Below are 25,732 nucleotides of genomic sequence, written 5' to 3'. Positions count from 1 at the left end.
GTGAGCCCCAGGACAGTGTGAGCAGTGAACTGTGGGGCAGCGTGTGGGCTGTGAGCTCCAGGACAGTGTGAGCAGTGAGCTCTGGAGCAGGGTGTGGGCTGTGAGCCCCAGGACAGTGTGAGCAGTGAACTGTGGAGCAGGGTGTGGGCTGTGGGCCCCAGGGCAGTTTGAGCAGTGAGCTCTGGAGCAGGGTGTGGGCTGTGAGCCCCAGGGCAGTGTGAGCAGTGAACTGTGGGGTAGGGTGTGGGCTGTGGGCCCCAGGGCAGTTTGAGCAGTGAGCTCTGGAGCAGGGTGTGGGCTGTGAGCCCCAGGGCAGTGTGAGCAGTGAACTGTGGGGTAGGGTGTGGGCTGTGAGCCCCAGGACAGTGTGAGCAGTGAACTGTGGGGCAGGGTGTGGGCTGTGAGCTCCAGGACATTGTGAACAGTGAACTGTGGAGGAGGATGTGGGCTGTGAGCCCCAGGATAGTGTGAGCAGTGAACTGTGGAGGAGGATGTGGGCTGTGAGATCCAGGACAGTGTGAACAGTGAGCTCTGGAGCAGGGTGTGGGCTGTGAGCCCCAGGACAGTGTGAACAGTGAACTCTGGAGCAGGGTGTGGGCTGTGAGCCCCAGGACAGTGTGAACAGTGAACTCTGGAGCAGGGTGTGGGCTGTGAGCTCCAGGACAGTCTGAGCTGTGAACTGTGGAGGAGGATGTGGGCTGTGAGCCCCAGGACAGTGTGAACAGTGAGCTCTGGAGCAGGGTGTGGGCTGTGAGCCCCAGGACAGTGTGAACAGTGAACTGTGGGGCAGGGTGTGGGCTGTGAGCCCCAGGACAGTGTGAACAGTGAGCTGTGGAGCAGGGTATGGGCTGTGAGCCCCAGGACAGTGTGAACAGTGAGCTCTGGAGCAGGGTGTGGGCTGTGAGCCCCAGGACAGTGTGAACAGTGAACTGTGGGGCAGGGCGTGGGCTGTGGGCCCCAGGACAGTGTGAACAGTGAACTGTGGGGCAGGGCGTGGGCTGTGGGGCCCAGGACAGTGTGAACAGTGAACTGTGGGGCAGGGCGTGGGCTGTGGGCCCCAGGACAGTGTGAACAGTGAACTGTGGAGGAGGATGTGGGCTGTGAGCCCCAGGACAATGTGAACAGTGAACTCTGGAGCAGGGTGTGGGCTGTGAGCCCCAGGACAGTGTGAGCAGTGAACTGTGGGGCAGAGCGTGGGCTGTGAGCGCCAGGACAATGTGAACAGTGAACCCTGGGGCAGGGTGTGGGCTGTGAGCCACAGGACAGTGTGAACAGTGAACTCTGGGGCAGGGTGTGGGCTGTGAGACCCCAGGACAGTGTGAACAGTGAACTCTGGAGCAGGGTGTGGGCTGTGAGCCCCAGGACAGTGTGAACAGTGAACTGTGGAGCAGGGTGTGAGCTGTGAGCCCCAGGACAGTGTGAACAGTGAACCCTGGGGCAGGGTGTGGGCTGTGAGACCCCAGGACAGTGTGAACAGTGAACTGTGGAGCAGGGTGTGGGCTGTGAGCCCCAGGACAGTGTGAACAGTGAACTGTGGGGCAGGGTGTGGGCTGTGAGCCCCAGGACAGTGTGAACAGTGAACTGTGGAGCAGGGTGTGGGCTGTGAACCCCAGGACAGTGTGAGCAGTGAACTGTGGGGCAGGGCGTGGGCTGTGAGCGCCAGGACAGTCTGAGCAGTGAACTGTGGAGGAGGATGTGGGCTGTGAGCCCCAGGGCAGTGTGAACAGTGAACTGTGGAGGAGGATGTGGGCTGTGAGCCCCAGGACAGTGTGAACAGTGAGCTCTGGAGCAGGGTGTGGGCTGTGAGCCCCAGGACAGTGTGAACAGTGAGCACTGGAGCAGGGTGTGGGCTGTGAGCACCAGGACAGTGTGAACAGTGAGCACTGGAGCAGGGTGTGGGCTGTGAGCCCCAGGACAGTGTGAGCAGTGAACTGTGGAGCAGGGTGTGGGCTGTGAGCCCCAGGACAGTGTGAGCAGTGAACTGTGGGGCAGCGTGTGGGCTGTGAGCTCCAGGACAGTGTGAGCAGTGAGCTCTGGAGCAGGGTGTGGGCTGTGAGCCCCAGGACAGTGTGAGCAGTGAACTGTGGAGCAGGGTGTGGGCTGTGGGCCCCAGGACAGTTTGAGCAGTGAGCTCTGGAGCAGGGTGTGGGCTGTGAGCCCCAGGGCAGTGTGAGCAGTGAACTGTGGGGTAGGGTGTGGGCTGTGGGCCCCAGGGCAGTTTGAGCAGTGAGCTCTGGAGCAGGGTGTGGGCTGTGAGCCCCAGGGCAGTGTGAGCAGTGAACTGTGGGGTAGGGTGTGGGCTGTGAGCCCCAGGACAGTGTGAGCAGTGAACTGTGGGGCAGGGTGTGGGCTGTGAGCTCCAGGACATTGTGAACAGTGAACTGTGGAGGAGGATGTGGGCTGTGAGCCCCAGGATAGTGTGAGCAGTGAACTGTGGAGGAGGATGTGGGCTGTGAGATCCAGGACAACATGAGCAGCAAGTCCCTGGTACAGCAGATGGTTTGTGAGCCCCAGAGCAGTGTGGGGACGCAGCCCCAGAGCACTGTGCAGGCAGCAAGTCCTTGGCGGAGACCGACACAGCGGAGGCTGTTTTGGAACTTCCATTGGAGCCGCTGAAGGCTGTTGCGGAGCGGTCTGGGGCTTGCAGCAGAATAGGACAGCTGTTGGACTGGGGTTTGGCGCAGGCAGTCAGACCACACACAGGCTCTGCGCTGAGCTGCTGCACTGTAATGTCCATTTGAAATTTACTATCTTACTGTAATTTCTACCTTTAATGGTGTCCTATTTTAACTTAGTTTTCAACTCTGTAAAGTAATGCAATTACTTTTATTCCACTGCTGTATGTAGGTACTCGCACCTAAGATGCTGCCTTAAGGAGGCAGACATTGTAAAAGCTTTTCACTGTACTCCTACAATGAAGAATATGTGACAATAAAAGGATATCCTATATTCCACTGATCTACTTGATCAAAACCTTACACCAGTTTAACAACCTCAATTTGAGACCCAGCCTGCCAATCTTTCTCTGATCTTTACATCTATGAATTTCTGCTGCTTTCTTTGTAAATCTTCTCTGCACTTTCTCCTGTGCTTCTACATCCTTTCTTTAAACTCACCACTGCACACAGTGTTCCAAGTGTGGTCTTACCAAAGTTCAGTAAGATTCAGTGTTACCTCCATACTTTGTAATTCTATGCCTGAGTCCTGGTTCAATTTTCTCTATGGCCTTGCTTACCAGGGGTCAATTTTTAGTGAATAATATTTGTCCCATGCAATTCCTTTGTTGTTCTTAAATAAAATGTTCCAAGTAATACATTCTTCCCAACAAAACATTCTAATTCACATTTGCTGGCTATGAACGTCATTTCCTGAAGAAGGGCTGATGCCCGAAACGTCGATTCTCCTGTTCCTTGGATGCTGCCTGACCTGCTGCGCTTTTCCAGCAACACATTTTCAGCTATGAACGTCATTTGACAATGATTGCCCATTCTGCAAGTTTATTAATTTCCTCCTGAAATCTGTTGCAGTTCTGCTCATTGTTGACTATCACCTAATATGGTGTCACCAACAAATTTAGGAAGTGTCAGATATTAAAATTCAAATAATTTATGTAAATTGTGAATGTTAGTGATCCCAGTGGAATTCCACTTCCAGCTTTTTTCCACTCTGAATAACTACTCTTTACTCCCATTCTCTATTTCTGAACTTGGAGCCTGACAGGAAGAGTGCTACAGTGCAGAGGGTCTCCTTGTAAACACATTCCAAAAGGTCAGCTTAGATATAGCAAGTAATTAGATTAGATTACTTACAGTGTGGAAACAGGCCTTGCGGCCCAACAAGTCCACACCGCCCCGCTGAAGCGCAACCCACCCATACCCCTACATTTACCCCTTACCTAACACTACGGGCAATTTAGCATGGCCAATTCACCTGAACTGCACATCTTTGGTCTGTGGGAGGAAACCAGAGCACCTGGAGGAAACCCACGCAGACACGGGGAGAACGTACAAACTCCACACAGTCAGTCGCCTGAGGCGGGAATTGAACCCAGGTCTTTGGAGCTGTGAGGCAGCAGTGCTAACCACTGTGCCACCGTGCCGCCCAAATAATGAGGAAGGCAAGCAGAATTGAGAAGAAGATGGAGTTTAAAAATAAGAAAAGTCTTACTACACTTGGACAAAATGTTGATGAGATCACATCTGGAGTACTACGTATAGTTTTGGTTGCCTTACTTAAACAGGGATATAGTTGAGTTGGAGGTAGTCCATCAGGGATGGTCCCCGAGGCTGATTCTTGGTATGGAGGGTTTGTCTGATGAGAAACGGTTGAGCAGGTTGGTCAATACACATTGGAATTTAGCAGAATGAAAGGTGATTAAACTGAAACATATAAAATTCTAAGGAAATTAAAGTGGAATGCACTGGAAATACTCAGCCAGTCTGACTGCATCCATGAAGAGAGAGAGAGAGAGAGAGACAGAGTTAATGTTTCAAGTCCAAGAGAAAACATCTTCAAAGACGACATACTGGACTCAAAACTCAAATATAGGAATAGCATTAACTATTTGCCAGCTCTTTTGCACTGCAGCTTTTCTAATTAATTCTCAAATACATGTGGTATTTTCTCTGCAATCTCTTACAGAGATTATTCTAAAATATGTGAATGCAATGCATCCAGATCAGGGGTTTCACTCTCGAGTGCATTTCATTTATTGGGTACATCCCGAATTGTTATACCAAACAGACTATTAACAAACCTCACGATTAAACATTGGCTCACTCTGTTCTATCTTATTGGCAAGTATAGAAGGAAAATCAATTAGATTACTTACAGTGTGGAAACAGGCCCTTCGGCCCAACAAGTCCACACCGCACCGCCGAAGCGTAACCCACCCATACCCCTACCCCTACCCCTGCATTTACCCTTTACCTAACACTACGGGCAATTTAGCATGGCCAATTCACCTGACCTGAACATCTTTGGACTGTGGGAGGAAACCGGAGCACCCGGAGGAAACCCACGCAGACACGGGGAGAACGTGCAAACTCCACACAGTCAGTCGCCTGAGGCGGGAATTGAACCCGGGTCTCTGGCGCTATGAGGCAGCAGTGCTAACCACTGTACCACCGTGCCGCCCATAATGATTTCAGATTCCTGTCATCTCTTTTGTAGCTTATGGGTCTATCCCATCATGGCCCTATATCCATCACATGCTTTCTATTTTATTGACACACTTGTGAACTATTTTACTATTTTGCTTTATGCTCCTTGTTAATTTAATTTCATAGCCCATCCTTGCCTTCCTGTAAAGGCTGTGCCTTTTTATTTTAATGCTTTTTAAAATTATGGACCATAATTACAGACAGCAGTTTTAGTGCCAATGCTTTCATGTATATTTTGAAAAGTAACCAGGCAAGTTACTTTTGTGTAACCAGCTGTTTGAAAAGCAGAAACTGGTTGTCGGTGAACTGGAGCCAGGGGTTTATCTACAGATGCAGCTAGGTGACAACATCTTGGTGATTGTCTATGGATAAGTGGCCAGTTATTGATGACAAAACTCTTGCTTGTCAACACCATATGATTGGTTCTCAGGTATCTGAATAGCTGGGCACTGGGAACAAGATCAAAGAAAGATTTTGAACTTCACCTGTACAGGAGCTAGCTCTCTGTTTTCTGGGGTCAAAATCCACTTAACACCCAAATACAACCAGTTCACCTGTCTCTTGCAAAACAATGGAATCATCCGAAGGAAGATTACTGACCATTATATGAGTCATAAGAATTATCTCAGCAATGTGTGAATAAGCACTAGTGAACTGCCTCCCTGTTTTCCTCAGAGTGAGAGTGTGAGTGTGTGTAAAATAAAAGGGTAGTTCATAAGAGGGTGAGAGTTTTCATTTGTAGTGTCATATACCTATCATTTGTATTTGTTTACCTGCAGCTACAGTCTAATATTTGTATTAAGTAGCAATCCTTGTTAAGGACAGAAGCCTTGCCTGTGTTTTCTGTCAACCAGGGTTTTATGATGACTCTGGGGATAGGAGGGCTTGATTTCCAATGCACTATATCGAGTTGCCAGTCTCCGTAATTGTATTTTAACTTCTCTGCTCATTTTATTATACTGTCTTTTCCGATCTGTGTACAGAGTGGTATGAAGGGTCCAGCTTCAGCTTCTGATGTAAGTAGGACATGTGATGCTGTTAGCAAAGGAACTCTGGAAGACTTGCTGCAGTAAGAGGAGGATACACCCACTGCTGCCTATACACATCCAGTCATGAATGGTGATAGACAATTAAACAAATTCACTGGAGGCACAGGCTCCACAGATATCCCCATCCTCAATGATGGAAGAACCCAGCACATCAGTGCAAAAGATAAGGCTGAAGCACTCTCAGCAATCTTCAGCCAGAAGTGCCGAGAGAGTGATTTATCTCAGCCTCCTCCAGTGGTTCCCAGCATCACAGAGCCCAGTCTTTGACTAATTCGATTTACTCCATGTGACCTCAAGGAACAGTTGGAGGCATCAGATACTGCAAAAGCTTTCAGGCTGGACAACATTCTGAAAATTATACTGTCTGGATGTAGCACTCGCTGGTACGGTAAATGTACCATTCAAGATCAGAGAAGGTTACAGACAGTGATGAACTCAGCCCGGACAATCACAAAGGCCAACCTTCCATCTATAGAATCCAGTTACCAGGCCCGCTGTCAAGGAAAGGCCGCCAGCATTCTCAAAGATCCACCCCATCCTGGCAATGCTTTTCTAAAACCTCTACCATTGGGGAGAAGGTACAGAAGCCTGAACACACGCACCAGCCGGTTTCAAAACAGTCTCTACCCAAAATTGAGAAACAAACTTGCAAGAAGATCTCAGCTATCTGTAAGAATAATAGGGTTATCATGGTAGGGAATTTTAACTTTCCAAACATCGACTGGGACTGCCATAGTGTTAAAGATTTAGATGAAGAGGAATTTCTGAAATGTGTACAAGACAATTTTCTGATTCAGTATGTGGATGTACCTACTACAGAAGGTGCAAAACTAAACCTACTCTTGGGAAATAAGGCAGGACAGGTGACAGAGGCGTCAATGGGGGAGCATTTTGGGGCCAGCGACCATAATTCTATTCGTTTTAAAACAGTGATGGAAAAGGATAGTCAAGATCTAAAAGTTGAAGTTCTAAATTGGAAAAGGCCAATTTTGACGGTATTAGGCAAGAACTTTCGAAAGCTGATTGGGGGCATATGTTCACAGGTAAAGGGACGGCTGGAAAATTGGAAGCCTACAGAAATGAGATAACAAGAATCCAAAGCAAGTATATTCCTGTCAGGGTGAAAGGGAAGGCTGGTAGGTATAGGGAATGCTGGATGACTAAAGAAATTGATGGTTTGGTTAAGAAAAAGAAGGAAGCATATGTCAGATATAGGCAGGATAGATCGAGTGAATCCTTAGAAGAGTATAAAGAAAGTAGGAGTATACTTAAGAGGAAATCAGGACGGCAAAAAGGGGACATGAGATAGCTTTGGCAAATAGAATTAAAAAGAGAATCCAAAGGGTTTTTACAAATATATTAAAGACAAAAGGGTAACTAGGGAGAGAATAGGGCCCCTCAAAGATCAGCAAGGCGGCCTTCCTGTGGAGCCACAGAAAATGGGGGAGATACTAAATGAATATTTTCCATCAGTATTTACTGTGGAAAAGGATATGGACGATATAGATTGTAGGGAAATAGATGGTGACATCTTGCAAAATGTCCAGATTACAGAGGAGGAAGTGCTAGATGTCTTGAAACGGTAAAAAGTGGATAAATCCCCAGGACCTGATCAGGTGTACCCGAGAACTCTGTGGGAAGCTAGAGAAGTGATTGCTGGGCCTCTTGCTGAGATATTTGTACCATTGATAGTCACAGATGAGGTGCCAGAAGGCTGGAGGTTGGCAAACGTGGTGCCACTGTTTAAGACGAGTGGTGAGGACAAGCCAGGGAACTATAGACCGGTGAGCCTGACCTCAGTGGTGGGCAAGTTGTTGGAGGGAATCCTGAGGGACAGGATATACATGTATTTGGAAAGGCAAGGACAGATTTGGGATAGTCAACATGGCTTTGTATGTGGGACATCATGTCTCACAAACTTGATTGAGTTTTTTGAAGAAGTAACAAAGAAGATTGATGAGGGCAGAGCAGTAGATATGATCTATATGGACTTCAGTAAGGCGTTCGACAAGGTTCCCCATGGGACACTGATTAGCAAGGTTAGATCTCATGGAATACAGGGAGAACTAGCCATTTGGATACAGAACTGGCTCAAAGGTAGAAGACAGAGGGTGGCGGTGGTGGGTTGTTTTTCAGACTGGAGGCCTGTAACCAGTGGAGTGCCACAAGGATCGGTGCTGGGTCCTCTACTTTTTGTCATTTATATAAATGATTTGGATTCGAGCATAAGAGGTACAGTTAGTAAGTTTGCAGATGACACCAAAATTGGAGGTGTAGTGGACAGCGAAGAGGGTTACCTCAGATTACAACAGGATCTTGACCAGATGGGCCAATGGGCTGAGAATTGGCAGATGGAGTTTAATTCAGATAAATGCGAGGTGCTGCATTTTGGGAAAGCAAATCTTAGCAGGACTTTTACACTTAATGGTAAGGTCCTGGGGAGTGTTGTTGAACAAAGAGACCTTGGAATGCAGGTTCATAGCTCCTTGAACGTGGAGTCACAGGTAGATAGGATAGTGAAGAAGGCGTTTGGTATGCTTTCCTTTATTGGTCAGAGTATTGAGTACGGGAGTTGGGAGGTCATGTTGCGGCTGTACAGGACACTGTTGGAATACCGTGTGCAATTCTGGTCTCCTTCCTATCTGAAAGATGTTGTGAAACTGGAAAGGGTTCAGAAAAGATTTACAAGGACGTTGCCGGGGTTGGAGGATCTGAGCTACAGGGAGAGACTGAACAGGCCTCCGTTTTCCCTGGAGCGTCAGAGGCTGAGGGGTGACCTTATAGAGGTTTACAAAATTATGAGGGGCATGGATAGGATAAATAGACAAAGTCTTTTCTCTGGGATCGGGGAGTCCAGAACTCGAGGGCATAGGTTTAGGGTGAGAGGGGAAAGATATAAAAGCGACCTAAGGGGCAACTTTTTCACCTAAGGGTGGTATGTGTATGGAATGAGCTGCCAGAGGATGTGGTGGAGGCTGACACAATTGCAACGTTTAAGAGGCATTTGGATGGGTATATGAATAGGAAGGGTTTGGAGGGATATGGGCCAGGTGTTGGCAGGTGGGACTAGATTGGGTTGGGATATCTGGTCGGCATGGATGGGTTGGACCGAAGGGTCTGTTTCCATGCTGTACATCTCTATGACTCTATGTCTATGACTCTAATATTGAATGGATTCTCTAACTCTCAGCATTTGCCTATACCTGTGTTTTTGTTTTTGCCACTGTTTACCTATTATTTGTTATCTACGCTATTTAACCATGTGATCTGCCTGAACTACTCGCAAAACAAAGCTTTTCACTGGGCCTCAGTACACGTGACAATAAATTAAATTAAATTTAATTCAATTCAAAACATGTACTCCATAACCTGCCACCTCCCTCGCTAAATTCTTCCTTTAAAGTTACAAGCCCGGCATCTATCTGACAATGTAGAAAATTTTAGACAGTAAGATTGCAGATACCGGAAGCCAGAATTAATAGATGTGAAGCTGGAAAAGCACAGCAGGTTAGACAGCATTAGACAGAGAAGGAAGGTGCCGGAAAAATATAGAGGAAGGGAGTGGAGCTAGGAAGGGTAAATGGAATGGTGATAGATAGATGCAACTGGAATATTATTGTGATTGGTCAGTGGGAGGGGTGGCACAAACAGATTTCTCTAGTGCACACACCCACTCGTGATGATGTCTCCACCCTGCACCTGGCCCCAGCTCCACACTCAGCTCCAGCCCCAAGCCCTACCCTGTATACACCACCCTCCCAGTGTCCCTCACTGAGGCTGAACGTTGAGTCCTCAGCAAAGAGCTTGCATTCATTACCCTTCACCCACATATAAATAAATTGCACCACCTACAATCAGACCCCACCACCAAAAGGATATTTCCTTCCCAACCCCTGTCCAATTTCAGCAGGGATTGTTCAGTCTGCAATGCTCTTGTCAACTTTACATTTCTCACCAACTTCACCACCACACCCACTACCCTTCCCAGAAACTATAAATGGTGCACCACCTGCCCCCACACCTTCCCCTCACATGTGTCCAAGGCTGCAAGCAATCCGTCCAGATCTGATAGAGATTCATTTGCACTTCATTCAACCTCATCTGTTGCATCCTCTGCTCCAGATATGGTGCCCTCTACAATGGGGAGACAGAGCACAGACTTGGGGACCGGTTTGCAGAGCATCTGCACTCTGCACGCATCAACCAACCTGACCTTCCAGGTGTCATCCATTTTAATTCCCCCTCCCACTCCAATGGCAACATGTCCACCCTCTGTCGCCTCCACTGTTGGAGTGAGGCCACAGGTAAACTGGAAGAACAACACCTGATATTTTGCCTGGGAAGCTTTCAGCCCAATCACCTCAATATTAACTTTACCAGCTTCAAAATCCCTTCACCTCCCAGCCTTATCCCTGATCTCACCTGACCTCTCTATCTTCCTACTAATCTCAGGAATCTAATCTAAACCTTTCCATTCCACCCCTCCCACTGACTAATCACAATGACTCCCTACCTGCTTCCACCTATTACCATCCCACCTACCCAGCCACAGCCCCAATCCCCTCCCTCTATATACTTCGGGGCTCCCTCCCCCTCCCCAGTCCTGACGAAGGGCTCTGCTCTCTGACCTGCTGTGCTTTTCCAGCTTCACATCTATGAATGTGAAAGATTGCCCAGATATGTCCTGTACACAAAAAGCAGGACAAATCCAACCAAGCCACCTGCTGCCCCATCAGTCGGCTCTCGATCATCAATAAAGTGATGGAACATGTTATCAATAGTGCTATCACGCAGCACCTGCTCAGTAATAACCTGCTCACTGATGCCCAGTTTGGGGACATTCATGGAGTCCAAAAAGAAATGATGATTGTAAATTATCTAATATTTATTTATGGATGTCTCTATTGTGATAGATCATCAAAGATAAGGTTAACATGATTGACAGATATTGGATTTTGAGACGTTTGAGGTAACACTGCTTGTTTAGTCACCTTTGTTGCACTAGAATGTTGTAGTTGCTCGTGGATTATCAAACCCCTGAGTCTTGCATAAAGACAGTAAATGCAAGCAATATTCAAAGCATGGGCAGCATTTCTGGAGAGAGAAACTGAGGTAACATTTCAGGTCTGTGATCTTATACCAGAAAAAAAATCTTTTGCCTCTATGTGATCTGTCTCACTTTATTTCCTGCCTATTTGATTTCTGTCAAGATGCTTCTTTTACGTTATTACTGAAGCTACCTCCACCACCTCCTCTGGGAACACATTCCAGACACTGACTATCCTTCGTGTAAAAAACTTGCCTCTCACATCTTCTTCAAAATTAACCCCTTTTACCTTAAACTTACGTCCCCAAGTAATTGACATTTCTATCCTGGGAAAATGACTCAGACTATCTGTTACATCCATGCCTCTTGTAATTTTGGTTGCCTCTCGGCCTTCAATGTTCAAGTGAAAACAAACCAAGTTTATCCAATCTCTTCTCACAGCTAATACCTTCCAAAGCAGACTACATCTTGGTAAGCCTTTTGTGTACCCTCTTCAAAGCTTCCATATGCTCTGGCAGTGTGCTGACCAAAACTATGCAATATTCCAAATATGGCCTAACTAAAGTTCTATGCAGCACAACTATACAACAACACAACGTGCCAAGGTTTATACTCTTATATTCTGATCGATGATGACAAGCTTCAATATGCCTTCTTGACCACCATTTATGTTCCCACTTTCAGGCAACTGTTGACCTGTACGCCTAGATCTCTCTGTATGTTGATGCTACTTATGGTCCTGTCATTTACTGTATACTTTCCTCCTGCATTAGACCTCCCAAAATGCATCACCTCACATCAGTCCAAATGAAACTCCATCTGCATAAGTTTTCAGGCTATCTATATGCTACTGTATCCACCAACAATCCTCACTATTCACAGCTCCGCCAATCTTTGTATCATCTGCAAATTTGCTAATCAGGCACCTACATTCTCCTCATATATATGGCAAAGAACAAGAGCTCCAGTACTGATTCCTGAACACCATTGGTCATTGATCTCCATCTGAAAAATATTCTTCCACTGCTACTCTCTGTCCTCTGTGATAGATGGTGGGTGAATTCTCTACACTATCCCAATCAAACAGTCCCGGGGAGGTATACCATGCGTTTAGTTACACAGTAAAGCACATGGGCTGGAGTGAATCAAGAAGGCAGCTCACCATCACCTTCCCTAGGGCATGGGCAATAAATGTTGGCAGCCAGCAACACCCATGTTCCACAACAGAATTAGAAAAGCTCTCTCTACTCTTTTAAATGGAAAGTAAAGTTGTCTCCACAATGTACCCATTAAAAACACTCCCATGACTGGTACAGCATGGGGAGAGAGACATGGTAAAGCTTTCTCTCCGCTTTCAATATTAAAGTGAAGTCCTCCCTACTCTTTTAAACAGAAAGTAGTGCTCCCTTTACTCTTATCAACTGAAAGAAAAGCTCTCTCTACTCTTTTAAGCTGAAAGTAAAACTCCCTTTACGCTTTCTCCATCAAACATTCCCAAGACAGGGTCAGCACAGTGTTAGATACAACGTGAAGCTCCCTCTACACCTTTAAACTGAAAGTAAAGGTCTCTTTGCACTGCCTCCATCAAATATTCCCAAGGAAGATACAGTGCAGGATGAGATGCAGAATATAGGCCCCACTACACTGTTCTAGCTGGTAAGAAAGTGTAAAATGTACCTGTATGTTTTACACAGCACTAGTCGAGAATATACAGAGTCAAAGTCCCGTTCCACTTCCTTTCCAGCAGCCTGTGAAATAAGGGATAAGCTGAGATAGTCAATAGATAGAGGAGAAACAGTATTTTGGGAAGGAGTATAGGTAGGGAGAGAAAAGCAGAAGAAAAACCATAGTGAGAGGCACAACACAAATAATTTATGTACAAAAACTGAGAAATATCTCAAACATTGAGGATGTAACTCTGAGGATGGACGAGGGAGATCCAGTAGATGTAGTGTACCTGGACTTTCAGAAAGCTTTTGATAAGGTCCCACATAGGAGGCTAGTGTGAGCAAAATTAGGGCGCATGGTATTGGGGGCAAAGTACTAACTTGGATTGAAAGTTGGTTGGCTGATAGGAAACATGATAAACAGCTCCATTTCGGAATGTCAGGCAGTGACCAGTGGGGTACCGCAGGGATCAGTACTGGGACCATAGCTTTTTACAATATATGTTACTGATATAGAAGATGGTATTAGCAATAACATTAGCAAATTTGCTGATGATACTAAGCTGGGTGACAGGGTGAAATGTGATGAGGATGTTAGGAGATTACAGGGTGACCTGGACAAGTTAGGTGAGTGGTCAGATGCATGGCAGATGCAGTTTAATGTGGATAAATGTATGGTTATCCACTTTAGTGGCAAGAACAGGAAGGCAGATTACTACCTAAATGGAATCAATTTAGGTAAAGGGCAGTACAGAGAGATCTGGGTGCTCTTGTACATCAGTCAATGAAGGTAAGCATGCAGGTACAGCAGGTAGTAAAGAAGGCTAATAGCATGCTGGCCTTCATAACAAGAGGGATTGAGTATAGAAGCAAAGAGGTGCTTCTGCAGCTGTACAGGGCACTGGTGAGACCACACCTGGAGTACTGTGTGCAGTTCTGGTCTCCAAATTTGAGGAAAGACATTCTGGCTATTGAGGGAGTGCAGCGTAGGTTCACAAGGTCAATTCCTGGAATTGCAGGACTACCTTACACTGAAAGACTGGAGCGACTGGGCTTGTATACCCTTGAGTTTAGAAGACTAAGAGGGGATCTAATTGAGACATATAAGATTAGTAAAGGATTGGACACTCTGGAGGCAGGAAACATGTTTCCGCTGATGGGTGAGTGCCGAACCAGAGGACACAGCTTAAAAATACAGGGTAGGCCATTTAGGACAGAGATGAGGAGAAACGTCTTCACCCAGAGAGTGGAGCTGTGTGGAATGCTCTGCCCCAGAGGGCAGTGGAGGCCCAGTCTCTGGATTCATTTAAAGAAAGAGTTGGATAGAGCTCTCAAGGTAGTGGAATCAAGGGTTATGGAGATAAAGCAGGAACAGGATACTGATTAAGGATGATCAGCCATGATCATATTGAATGGCGGTGCAGGCTCGAAGGGCATAATAGCCTACTCCTGCACCTATTGTCTATTGTCATTCAAATGTTTTTCAGAATCCATAGCCAACTTCTTTACCTCTTCAATAAAAAGCCAAGGATGGCAAGGCCCACCGAGGATTGATGGTTTCTTTAAACCCTGGTCAAATATTGCCTTGAGTGCTGGGCAGAGTGATCCTCGGACTAGGTCTGTTACTGCTTCTGTTACTGAATCATCTCCAGCCATCGAATACTGTCAACAAAAACATAAACCACACCATAAGTCACAAACACAGCAAAGAAAATCTTTCAAAACAAAGCAGTCATTGTCAGGTAAATAAGGCTTGTCTCTACCCAGCATGCTGTATGGCACTTTATTATTACACATTGATCTATCTGGAGTCGGACAAGCCTTATCAGACTCAAAAAATTAACTGTCTCTCCACAGATGCGGTCAGTTCTGCTGAGATGCTCCAACACTTTGTTTTTGTGATCCACATGCTTCTCTCTCAGCACCTGAACATTTGAACTCAACCTCACCGTTGTGTCACCTCACACCATTGGAAAGTGCAGGACTGCAAGCCAGGAGCTGCGCCAGGCGTATCTAAAATGAGGTGATAGATAGGCAATCACACAGCCAACATGTCAGATCTAAGCTTTGCAGTTTTGCCACATCCAAGTGAACATAGAACATAGAACAACATAGAACATAGAACATAGAACAATACAGCACAGAACAGGCCCTTCGGCCCACGATGTTGTGCCGAACTTCTAACCTAGATTAAGCACCCATCCATGTACCTATCCAAATGCCGCTTAAAGGTCGCCAATGATTCTGACTCTACCACTCCCACGGGCAGCGCATTCCATGCCCCCACCACTCTCTGGGTAAAGAACCCACCCCTGACATCTCCCCTATACCTTCCACCCTTCACCTTAAATTTATGTCCCCTTGTAACACTCTGTTGTACCCGGGGAAAAAGTTTCTGACTGTCTACTCTATCTATTCCTCTGATCATCTTATAAACCTCTATCAAGTCACCCCTCATCCTTCGCCGTTCCAACGAGAAAAGGCCGAGAACTCTCAACCTATGCTCGTACGACCTACTCTCCATTCCAGGCAACATCCTGGTAAATCTTCTCTGCACCCTCTCCAAAGCTTCCACATCTTTCCTAAAGTGAGGCGACCAGAACTGCACACAGTACTCCAACTGTGGCCTAACCAAAGTCCTGTACAGCTGCAACATCACTTCACGACTCTTGAATTCAATCCCTCTGCTAATGAACGATAATATTCCATAGGCCTTCTTACAAACTCTATCCACCTGAGTGGCAACCTTCAAAGATCTATGTACATAGACCCCAAGATCCCTCTGTTCCTCCACCTGACTAAGAACCCTACCATTAACCCTGTATTCCGCATTCTTATTTGTTCTTCCAAAATGGACAACCTCACACTTGGCAGGGTTGAACTCCATCTGCCACTCCTCAGCCCAGCTCTGCATCATATCTAAGTCCCTCTGCAGCCGACAACAGCCCTCCTCACTGTCCACAACTCCACCTATCTTCGTATCATCTGCAAATTTACTGACCCACCCTTCGACTCCCTCATCTAAGTCATTAATAAAAATTACAAACAGCAGAGGACCCAGAACTGAACCCTGCGGAACTCCACTTGTAACTGGGCTCCAGGCTGAATATTTACCATCTACCACCACTCTCTGCCTTCGACCGGTTAGCCAGTTTTCTATCCAATTGGCCAAATTTCCCTCTATCCCATGCCTCCTGACTTTCCGCATAAGCCTACCATGGGGAACCTTATCAAATGCCTTACTAAAATCCATATACACTACATCCACTGCTCTACCCTCATCCACATGCTTGGTCACCTCCTCGAAGAATTCAATAAGACTTGTAAGGCAAGACCTACCCTTCACAAATCCGTGCTGGCTGTCCCTAATCAAGCAGTGTCTTTCCAGATACTCGTAAATCCTATCCCTCAGTACCCTTTCCATTACTTTGCCTACCACAGAAGTAAGACTAACTGGCCTGTAATTCCCGGGGTTATCCCTATTCCCTTTTTTGAACAGGGGCACAACATTCGCTACTCTCCAGTCCCCTGGTACCACCCCCGTTGCCAGTGAAGACGAGAAGATCATTGCCAACGGTACTGCAATTTCCTCTCTTGCTTCCCACATAATCCTAGGATATATCCCGTCAGGCCCGGGGGACTTGTCTATCCTCAAGTTGTTCAAAATGTCCAACACATCTTCCTTCCTAACAGGTATCTCTTCTAGCTTATCAGTCCGTTTCACACTCTCCTCATCAACAATACGGTCCCTCTCGTTCGTAAATACTGAAGAGAAGTACTTGTTCAAGACCTCTCCTATCTCTTCCGACTCAATACACAGTCTCCCACTACTGTCCTTGATCGGACCTACCCTCGTTCTCGTCATTCTCAGGTTTCTCACATACGCATAGAATGCCTTGGGGTTATCCTTGATCCTATCCGCCAAGGATTTTTCATGCCCTCTCTTAGCTCTCCTAATCCCTTTCTTCAGGTCCCTTCTGGCTATCCTGTATCCCTCCACTGCTCTGTCTGAACCTTGTTTCCTCAACCTTATGTAAGCCTCCTTCTTCCTCTTTACTAGACATTCAACCTCCCTCGTCAACCAAGGCTCCCTCACACGACTATTTCTTTCCTGCCTGATAGGTACATACATATCAAGGACACGTCGTATCTGCTCCTTGAATGCTGGTGAACAATTAAACAATTCACTGGTGGAGGAGACTCCATAAATATCTCCATCCTCAGTATGGAAGATCACAGTGCAAAGGTCAGGGCTGAATCAGTTGCAGCAATTTGTCAACTACAATGATCCACCTCGGCCTATTCTGATGGTCCTCAGTATTACAGATACCAGTCTTCGGCCAATACTATTCACTCCACATGATGTCAAGAAACAGTTGGGAGGCACAGGATAGTGCAAAGGCTATGGTTGGTTGTTGGGGGGCGGGGGGGGGGGGGGGGGGGGGGAGGTGTGGAGGGAGAAGACGACCTGACAACACTCTGGCTATAGTACTAAAGACCTGTGCTCCAGAACCTGTTGACCTTTTGCTCCTCTAGCCAAACTCCTCAAGTACAGTTCTAACAATGGCATCTACCTGGCAATGTTGAAAGTTGCCCAGCCATGTCCTGTACATGACATGCAGGACAAATCAAACCCAATCAGGCTACTCTTGATCATCGATAAAGTGATAGAAGGAGTCATCAACAGTGCTATCATGCAATACCTGCTCAGCAAAACTGGAATCAACAGGTATTGGGGCAAATTCTCTACATGTTGGAGTCATCCTATCACATCGAAAGATGTTTGTGGTTGTTGGAGGTCATAGAGTCAGACCCTTCACGTCGACCATAATCCCAAACTTAACTGGTTCCACCTGCCTGTGCTTGACTGATATTCTTCCAAATATTTCTTATTCACGTACTTACCTAAATATCTTTTAAAGGTCATAACTGTATCTGCATCCCACACTTCCTCTAGTTTCATTCAACAAATGAACCACTCTAAACAAAACTGCCCCACGTCTTTTTCAAATCTTGTGCCTCTTACTTTAAAAAATGCCTCCAATCTTCAAATCCCCCATCCTAGGAAAAAGATACCTGTCATTCACCTTATCTATACCCCTCATGATTTTATAAATCTCTGCAAGATCACCCCTCAACTTCCTATGCTCCAGTGAAAAAAAAGTCCCAGCCTTTCCAACCTCTCCTTATAGATCAAACCCTTCATTTCCAGCAATCTGGGCGGCACGGTGGCACGGTGGCACAGTGGTTAGCACTGCTGCCTCACAGCGCCAGAGACCCGGGTTCAATTCCCGCCTGAGGTGACTGACTGTGTGGAGTTTGCACATTCTCCCCGTGTCTGTGTGGGTTTCCTCCGGGTGCTCCGGTTTCCTCCCACAGTCCAAAGATGTGCAGGTCAGGTAAATTGGCCATGCTAAATTGCCCATAGTGTTAGGTAAGGGGTAGATGTAGGGGTATGGGTGGGTTGCGCTTCGGTGGGGCGGTGTGGACTTGTTGGGCCGAAGGGCCTGTTTCCACACTGTAAGTAATCTAATCTAATCTAATCAATATCCTGGTAAATCTCTTCTGAACCTTCTCCACCTTTATAATATTCTTGTTATAACTGGGTGACCAGACCTGGACATAGTGAGGCCTGTTCTGGTATACTAATACCCTGTAAAACCTCAGTGTAATGTCCCAACTCCTGGCTGAAGGCAAGAGTGCTAAACACTTTCTTAACCACTCTATTGATATTTGATACAAACTTTAAAGAACTATGCACCTGAAGTCCTAGGTACCTCTGCTCTACAACACCATCCAAGGCCTTACTTTCAATTGTTTAAGCCCTGCCTTTGTTTGTTTTACCAAAATGCGATACCTAGCATTGATCCAAGTTAAACTCCATCTGCCACCATTCAGCTTGTTGACCCAATTGATCAAGATCTTTGTAATCTGAATTTGGAGATGCCGGTGTTGGACTGGGGTGTACAAAGTTAAAAATCACACAACACCAGGTTATAGTCCAACAGGTTTAATTGGAAGCACACTAGCTTTCGGAGCGACGCTCCTTCATCAGGTAGCTGTCATCAGGTGATGAAGGAGCGGCGCTCCAAAAGCTAGTGTGCTTCCAATTAAACCTGTTGGACTATAACCTGGTGTTGTGTGATTTTTAACTTTGTAATCTTAGATAACCTTCTTCACTGTCCACTATACCACCAACTTTGGTGTAAAGTGCAAACTTGCTAATCATGTCTTCTATAGTTTCATCTAAATAATTTATATAAACGACAAACATAAGTAGACCCAGCACCAAACCCTGTGGAACACGGTTGGTCACAAGTCTCCAGTTTGTAAAACAACCCTCCACCATCACATTGTCTCCTACCATTAAGCCAAATTTTATATCCAATTGGCAAACTCATCTTGAATCCCATGTGATCCAACTTTACTAATTAATCTGTCATGCAAAACCTTGTCAAAGGCTTTACTAAAGTCTGAGTAAACAATGTCTACTGCTTTGCCCTCATCAATCTTCTTGGTTACTCCCTCAAGAACTCAATCAAGTTTTGTGAGACACAATTACCCTTGCATAAAACCATACTGACTACCCCTACTCATTCCTAGTCTCTCCATGATTTGGAAATGCCGGTGTAGGACTGGGATGTACAAAGTTAAAACTCACACAACACCAGATTATAGTCCAACAGGTTTAATTGGAAGCACACGAGCTATCGGAGAGTCGCTCCTTCATCAGGTGATAGTGGATGACTCAATCCTAACACACAGAATTTATAGCAAAAATTTACAGTGTGACGTAACTGAAATTATATATTGAAAAATTGATTGTCTGTTAAGCCTTTCATCTGTTAGAATACCACGATAGTTTCACTTCTTTCATGTGTAAATCACAAAACCGTTTTTAAAAGAATGCAACGTTTTAAACAAATGCACAACATTAGCCACTCTCCAGTCATCTGGCACCTCACCGGTAATTATAGATGATACAAATATTTCTGAAGGGGCTCCACAATTTCCTCCCTAACCTCCCACAACACCCTGGATAAACTAAATCAAGTGCTGGAGATTTATCCACCTTTATAATTTTTAAGATCTCCAGCACTTCCTCTTCTGTAATGTGAACTGCTTTCAAATGTCAATATTTATTTCCCAGAGTTCTCTAGTCTGCATTTCTTCTTGCACAGTAAAAAACCTAACACAAAGCAGTCATTTAATATCTCTCCCATCTCCTGAGGTTCTACGCAAAAACAGTCATCCCAGCTCCAGGACATCTCTGCAGGAATTCCTCAGGGTGGTGTCCTGGGCCCAAACATCTTCAGCTGCTTCACTGATTACCTCCCCTCCATCAGGTCAGAAGTGGGGATGTTCATTGATGATTGCACAATGCTCAGCACCATTTGCGACTCCTCAGATACTGAAGAAGTCCATGTCCAAATCGAACAAGATATGGACAATCTCCAGGCTTGGAAACGATAAGTGGCAAGAAACATCTGTGCCACAAAAATGCCAGGAAATGACTATCACCAATAAGAGACAATCTAACCACCGCCCCTTTTCATTCCATCGTGTTATCATCACTGAATTCTGCACTAACAACATCTTGGGGGTTTCCACCAACCACATTGACACAGTGGCAACAAAAGCAGGTCAGAGGCTAGGAATACTGAAGTGAGCAACTCACCTCCTGACTCCCCACAGCCTAGCACTTAAGGCACAAGTCAGGAGTGTGATGGAATACCTCTCACTTACCTGGATGGGTGGAGCTCCAACAAAATTCAAGAATCCAGGACAAATTCAAAATGTATGGTGCAGGAAAAGCACAATTGGTCAGGCAGCATCTGAGGAGCAGCAGAATCGACGTTTCGAGCATAAGCTCTTCATTAGGAAGTACACAGAACTAACAGTGCAGTACAGGTCCTTTGACCTTCGATGTTGCGGCGACCTGTGGAACCAATCTTTTCCAGCACCATATTTTTTGACTCTGATCTCCAGGGTCTGCAGTCCTCACTTTCTCCTACCATCCATGACCATGCAGCCTGCTTGATTGGCACCACATCCACAAGCATCCACTCCTTCCATCATGGACGCTCAGTAGCAATGTGTACTTTTTACAAGATGCACTGTAGAAATTCACCAAAGTTCCTTAGACAGCATCTTCCAAACTTTTATCCAGAAGCAGAGACATGGGAACACCATCACCTGCAAGTATCCCTCAAAGCCATTTACCATCCTAACTTGGAAACAAATCACCAATCCTTCACTGTTGCTGGGTCAAAATCCTGGAATTCTTTTCCCAAGGGCATTTTGAGTCAAGCTACATCTTGTGGACTGTAGCGATGTGGAAGTCCCTACTAGAGAAGAAGCAAAACTCAACCTTCTCTTGGGAAATAAGGCAGGGCAAGTGACTGAAGTGTTAGTGAGGCAGCACTTTGGACCACTGATCATAATTCTATTAGTTTAAGACAGTTATGGAAAAGGATCGGCCTATTTGAAAGGTGAAGTTCTAAACTGGAGTAAGCCCAATGTTGATGGTATTAGACAGGAACTTTCGAAGTTGACTGGGGGAGGTTGCTCAGATGTAAAGGGACATCTGGCATGTGGAGGCTTTCAAAAGGAGATAACGAGAGTTCAGAGAAAGCATGTTCCTGTTATTGTGAAGAGTATGGCTGCTAAGTGTAGGGAATACCAGATGACCTGGAGGCATATCGGGGGAGTAGGAGTACATTACAAAGGGGAATCAGAAGAGCAAAAAGGAGTCATGAAATAGCTTTGGCAAATAAGGTTAAGGAGAATACTAAAAGATTCTGCAAGTACATTGTGGGGAAGAGTAATTCGGGAGAGAATATGGCCCCTTAAAGATCAATGAGGCTGTCTATGTGTGGAACCACAGGACATGAGTAAGATCCTAAATGAATATTTTGTCTCCATATTTACTGAGGAGAAAGAGATGGAAACGTGGGAAATAAATAGTGATGCTTCGAAAAAAGTCCACATTGCAGAATAGGTGGTGATGGAGGTCTTAATACAAATAAACGAAGATTCCCCAGGACCTGATCACGTGTATCCCAGAACACTGTGGGAAGCTAGGGAAGAGATTGCTGGGCCCCTTGCAGAGATATTTGCATCATCGACAATCATAGGTGAAGTGCCGGAATACTGATAGGTGGCTAATCTCATGACATTGTTTAAAAATGGCTGCAAGGAAACGCCAGTGAGCTACAGACAGGCGAATCTGACAAGAGTGGCAGGTAAGTTGTTGGAGGTGATTTTAAGAGATAGGATTTACATACATATGAAAAGGGATTGATTAAGGATAGTCAACATGGATTTGCATGTGGGAAATCGGGTCTCAAAAATATGATTAAATTTTTTTGAAGAAGTGACGAAGAAGATAGATGAAGGCAGAGCGGTAGATGTTGTCCACATGGCCTTTGACAAGGTCTCGCATAGTAAACTTTATTTATTCACTGGTTAGTAAGGCTAGATCGCATGGGATCCAGGGAGAGCGTATTGGATTCAAAAGTGGCTTGATGGTAGAAGGCACAGAGTGATGGTAGAGGGTTGTTATTCTGATTGGAGGCCTGTGACCAGCGATGTGCTGTCAGGATTGGTTCTGGGTCCACTATTGGTTCATAATTTCTATCGACTATTTGGTATAGTTAGTAAGTTTGTAGATGACACCAAAATTCATGTTATAGTGGTCTGTGAAGATTATCGTTGAGTCCAACACCTTAATCAGATGGGCCAATGGGCTGAGAAGTGGCGAATAGAGTTTAATTTAGATAAATGCAAGGTGTTGCATTTTCGTAAAACAAACCAGGGCAGGACTTACACAGTGGGAGAAAGTGAGGACTGCAGATGCTGGAGATCAGAGCTGAAAAATGTGTTGCTGGAAAAGCGCAGGTCAGGCAGCATCAAAGGAGCAGGAGAATCGACGTTTTGGGCACAAGCCCTTCTTCAGGAATGAGGAGGGTGTGCCAAGCAGGCTAAGATAGGACTTACACAGTTAAAGGTACAGCTCTCGGGAGCATTGTTGAACAGAGGTACTTAAAGGTAGAGATACATATTTCCTTGGAAGGGGCATTGCAGGTAGACAGGGTGAAGGCAGCATTTGGCATGTTTGTATACATTGGTCAGAGCATAGAGTACAGGAGTTGGGGCAGCATTTGCAGCTGTACAAGACATTGGTCAGGCCACTTTTAGAATAATGTGTACAATTCTGGTCACCCTGCTATAGGAAAGAGGTTGTTACAACTAGAAATGGTACAGAAAGTATTTATAAGGATGTTGCCAGGACTGGAGGGTTTGAGTTATAAAGAGGGGTTAGATAGTCTGCAACCTTTTCCCTGGAATGTCAGAGACTGAGGGATGACCTGATAGAGGTTTATTAAATCATGAGGGGCATGGATAGGGTGAATTGCCAAGGCCTTTTTCCCAGGATAGGGGAGTCCAAAACTAGAAGGCATAGGTTTAAGGTGAGATGGAAAAGATTTAAAAGGGATTGGAGGGGTAACTTTTTCACACAGATTGTGGTGCATGTATGAATGAGTTGCTAGAGGAAGTGGTAGACGAGGGTAAAACTAAAACATTTAAAAATCATTTGGATAGGTACACGAATAGGAAAGATGTAAGGGATGTGGGCCAAACATAGGCAAATGGGACTAGCTCAGTTTAAGATACCTGGTCGGCATGGATATCGGTGCTGTATGAATCTATGACTCTATAAGGCAGCTAATAACCACCTTCTCAAGGGCAGCTATGGATGGACAGTAAATGCTGGCCAGCTGAAAAAGATTGCCCACACTCTCAAGTCACCCTCTACAAGGGTTGCCGTTTCCATCTCTCCACTAGCTTATTCCTGATGTTCAACTCTCCATATTCTCTCCAGGCAAGAAAAGAGGGTGCAGAACTTTATGGAAAGGCAGAGAACAGCACAACATCTGCACAGCACCCTCAAATGATACCACCTTGACGGTCAGTGAAAATGCATTCCACATGTTCCACTAAGGAGGAGGTCTTATTCCAGGAGGGTGCAGATACCAGCAATGGCTTGCTTTGAAAGCCTGGGCCTCAGTGATCCTGGCATTTACAGGTGCTGAGAGAGATTCAGACCCTCCTATGAAGGTCTCACCTCCTGTAAGCTGGATCTCTGTGTTCCTCTCTTCTGTTGACTGGCATGTGGCTTATGAGAATGTAACTGTTGCTGTGGCTGCTGTTATTTCTCGTCAGAGGACCAAGTGCCACATGGAGGCAGGAAGCCATAAAGTGCAGATCAAGGAGCAAATGGAGATCAAGGCAGGTGAATTGATTTCCAAAAAAGTAGAAAATCATTTTCTCACAATGGAAGAACAGACACAGGTCAAATGCTCTACACACCAGCCTCATCTACAGGGCTGTAACTATTCAGTTACACTGTTTAAAGGCTCCTAAGCCTGTCAATTATTCTGACCAAACACTCCCCACTGTGCTTTTTTAAATTTGTTGATGGGACATGGTCATTGCTGGGTAACTCAGCATTTATTGCTCATCCCTAATTGCCCTCAAGGTGGTGGTAGAGAGCAGTCTTTTGAACTATTGCTGTCCAGTCAGCAGTTCCAGGATTTTGACTCAGTGACAGTAAACAGTTGGCAATACAGCTTTAACCACAGGATGGTGAGTGACTTGGAGGATACCACTTGCTGTCCTTGTCTTCAGCGGTGGAAATCTCAGGTGCTGTCCAAGCAGCTTTAACCAGAGGACAGATTTCAGGCAATTGGTCAACTGGTGGGTCACGATGCAGAAAGCAGAGAATTTTTTTCATGTATGAATGTGCTGCCTGAAGGGGTGGTGGCATTTATTTTAATTGGATATTTTGTGGGTAAGACCCATGAAGACAATTTTTCCTATTGTTTGATGGATCCCAGTGTTGTAACTGTACTGGAATAAATTGGGTAGGTGTGCAGCTGGATTTGGAGCACAAGTCTTCAGTTGCAGGAATGTTGTGAGGGCCTGCTGTCTTTGCAGTATCCAGTGTCTTTAGTCATTTCTTAAATGCTCATGGAGCAAGTTGCGTTCACTGAAGACTGGCACTTTTGATGATTAGACCTTCTTGGGAAGGGCAAGATGAATCATCCACTTGACACTTCTGGCTCAAGATTGGTGTGAATGTTTCATCATCTTCTTTTCATCTCAGGTGCTGCATATTGTCACCCTTGAGGATGGAGAGATTCACAAAGCCGTCATTCATGACTGCATATGGTAGAATCTCAGAGCTATGACCTCGTCTGTTGGTCCTGAGACTGCTTACACTGGTTGTTACATACTGATTTCACTGCTTAGCATACATGTAGTCCTGTGTCATAGTTTCACCGGTATAGTTCCTCATGTTGAGAGGTGCTCTTCAAACTCTCCTTTTTGAATTTGGGCTGTTCTGCTGGCTTGATGGTGATGTATCACAGTGACTGAACAATGAATAGCAACAAGAGAATCTGACTCTCTTCATCCCTCACCCAGGAATTCTCTGGCTGTTCCACTGTGCAAATGATTCGCAATTAACATGACAATTCAGTAAAGACTGCCACCTTGTGCTTAGCAATGTATTTGAGTAGATTTTCTGGCTGATGACTAGCATGACTTCCAAAAATTGCAAACAGCTCATTTTTCTTTGAAATAATGCATAATGAACTTGGCATTCTCTGTTAAGTACCTGATGGTTCCATCCAGTGTGCACAGTTTCTCACTGAGCTGTCAGAGATCCATTAACATAATTCACTTGTGCAACATTACTGCATGGGCATTCCAAAGTTTGCGACATTCATATCACAACCACAC

The 25,732-nt window shown here is 45.6% G+C and overlaps 1 protein-coding gene across 1 annotated transcript in view; it reads right to left on the bottom strand.

Moving 5' to 3' along the window:
• sgsm3 (small G protein signaling modulator 3) overlaps positions 1-25,732 on the bottom strand; it is a 195,117-nt gene that overhangs the window by 31,231 nt on the left and 138,154 nt on the right. Inside the window, exons 17-18 of the mRNA XM_072588388.1 lie at positions 14,435-14,587; positions 12,936-13,006 (exon numbers count right to left, since the gene is read on the bottom strand). Coding sequence (XP_072444489.1) covers positions 12,936-13,006; positions 14,435-14,587 — 224 coding nt within the window. The remainder of the gene's footprint in view (positions 1-12,935; positions 13,007-14,434; positions 14,588-25,732) is intronic.

This window comes from Chiloscyllium punctatum, chromosome 18 (genome assembly GCF_047496795.1).
Source record: "Chiloscyllium punctatum isolate Juve2018m chromosome 18, sChiPun1.3, whole genome shotgun sequence".
In the NCBI taxonomy this organism is placed as follows: domain Eukaryota; kingdom Metazoa; phylum Chordata; class Chondrichthyes; order Orectolobiformes; family Hemiscylliidae; genus Chiloscyllium; species Chiloscyllium punctatum.
Note: the sequence above shows the minus strand (reverse complement) of the source record. Positions and strands in the feature narration are given on the sequence as shown.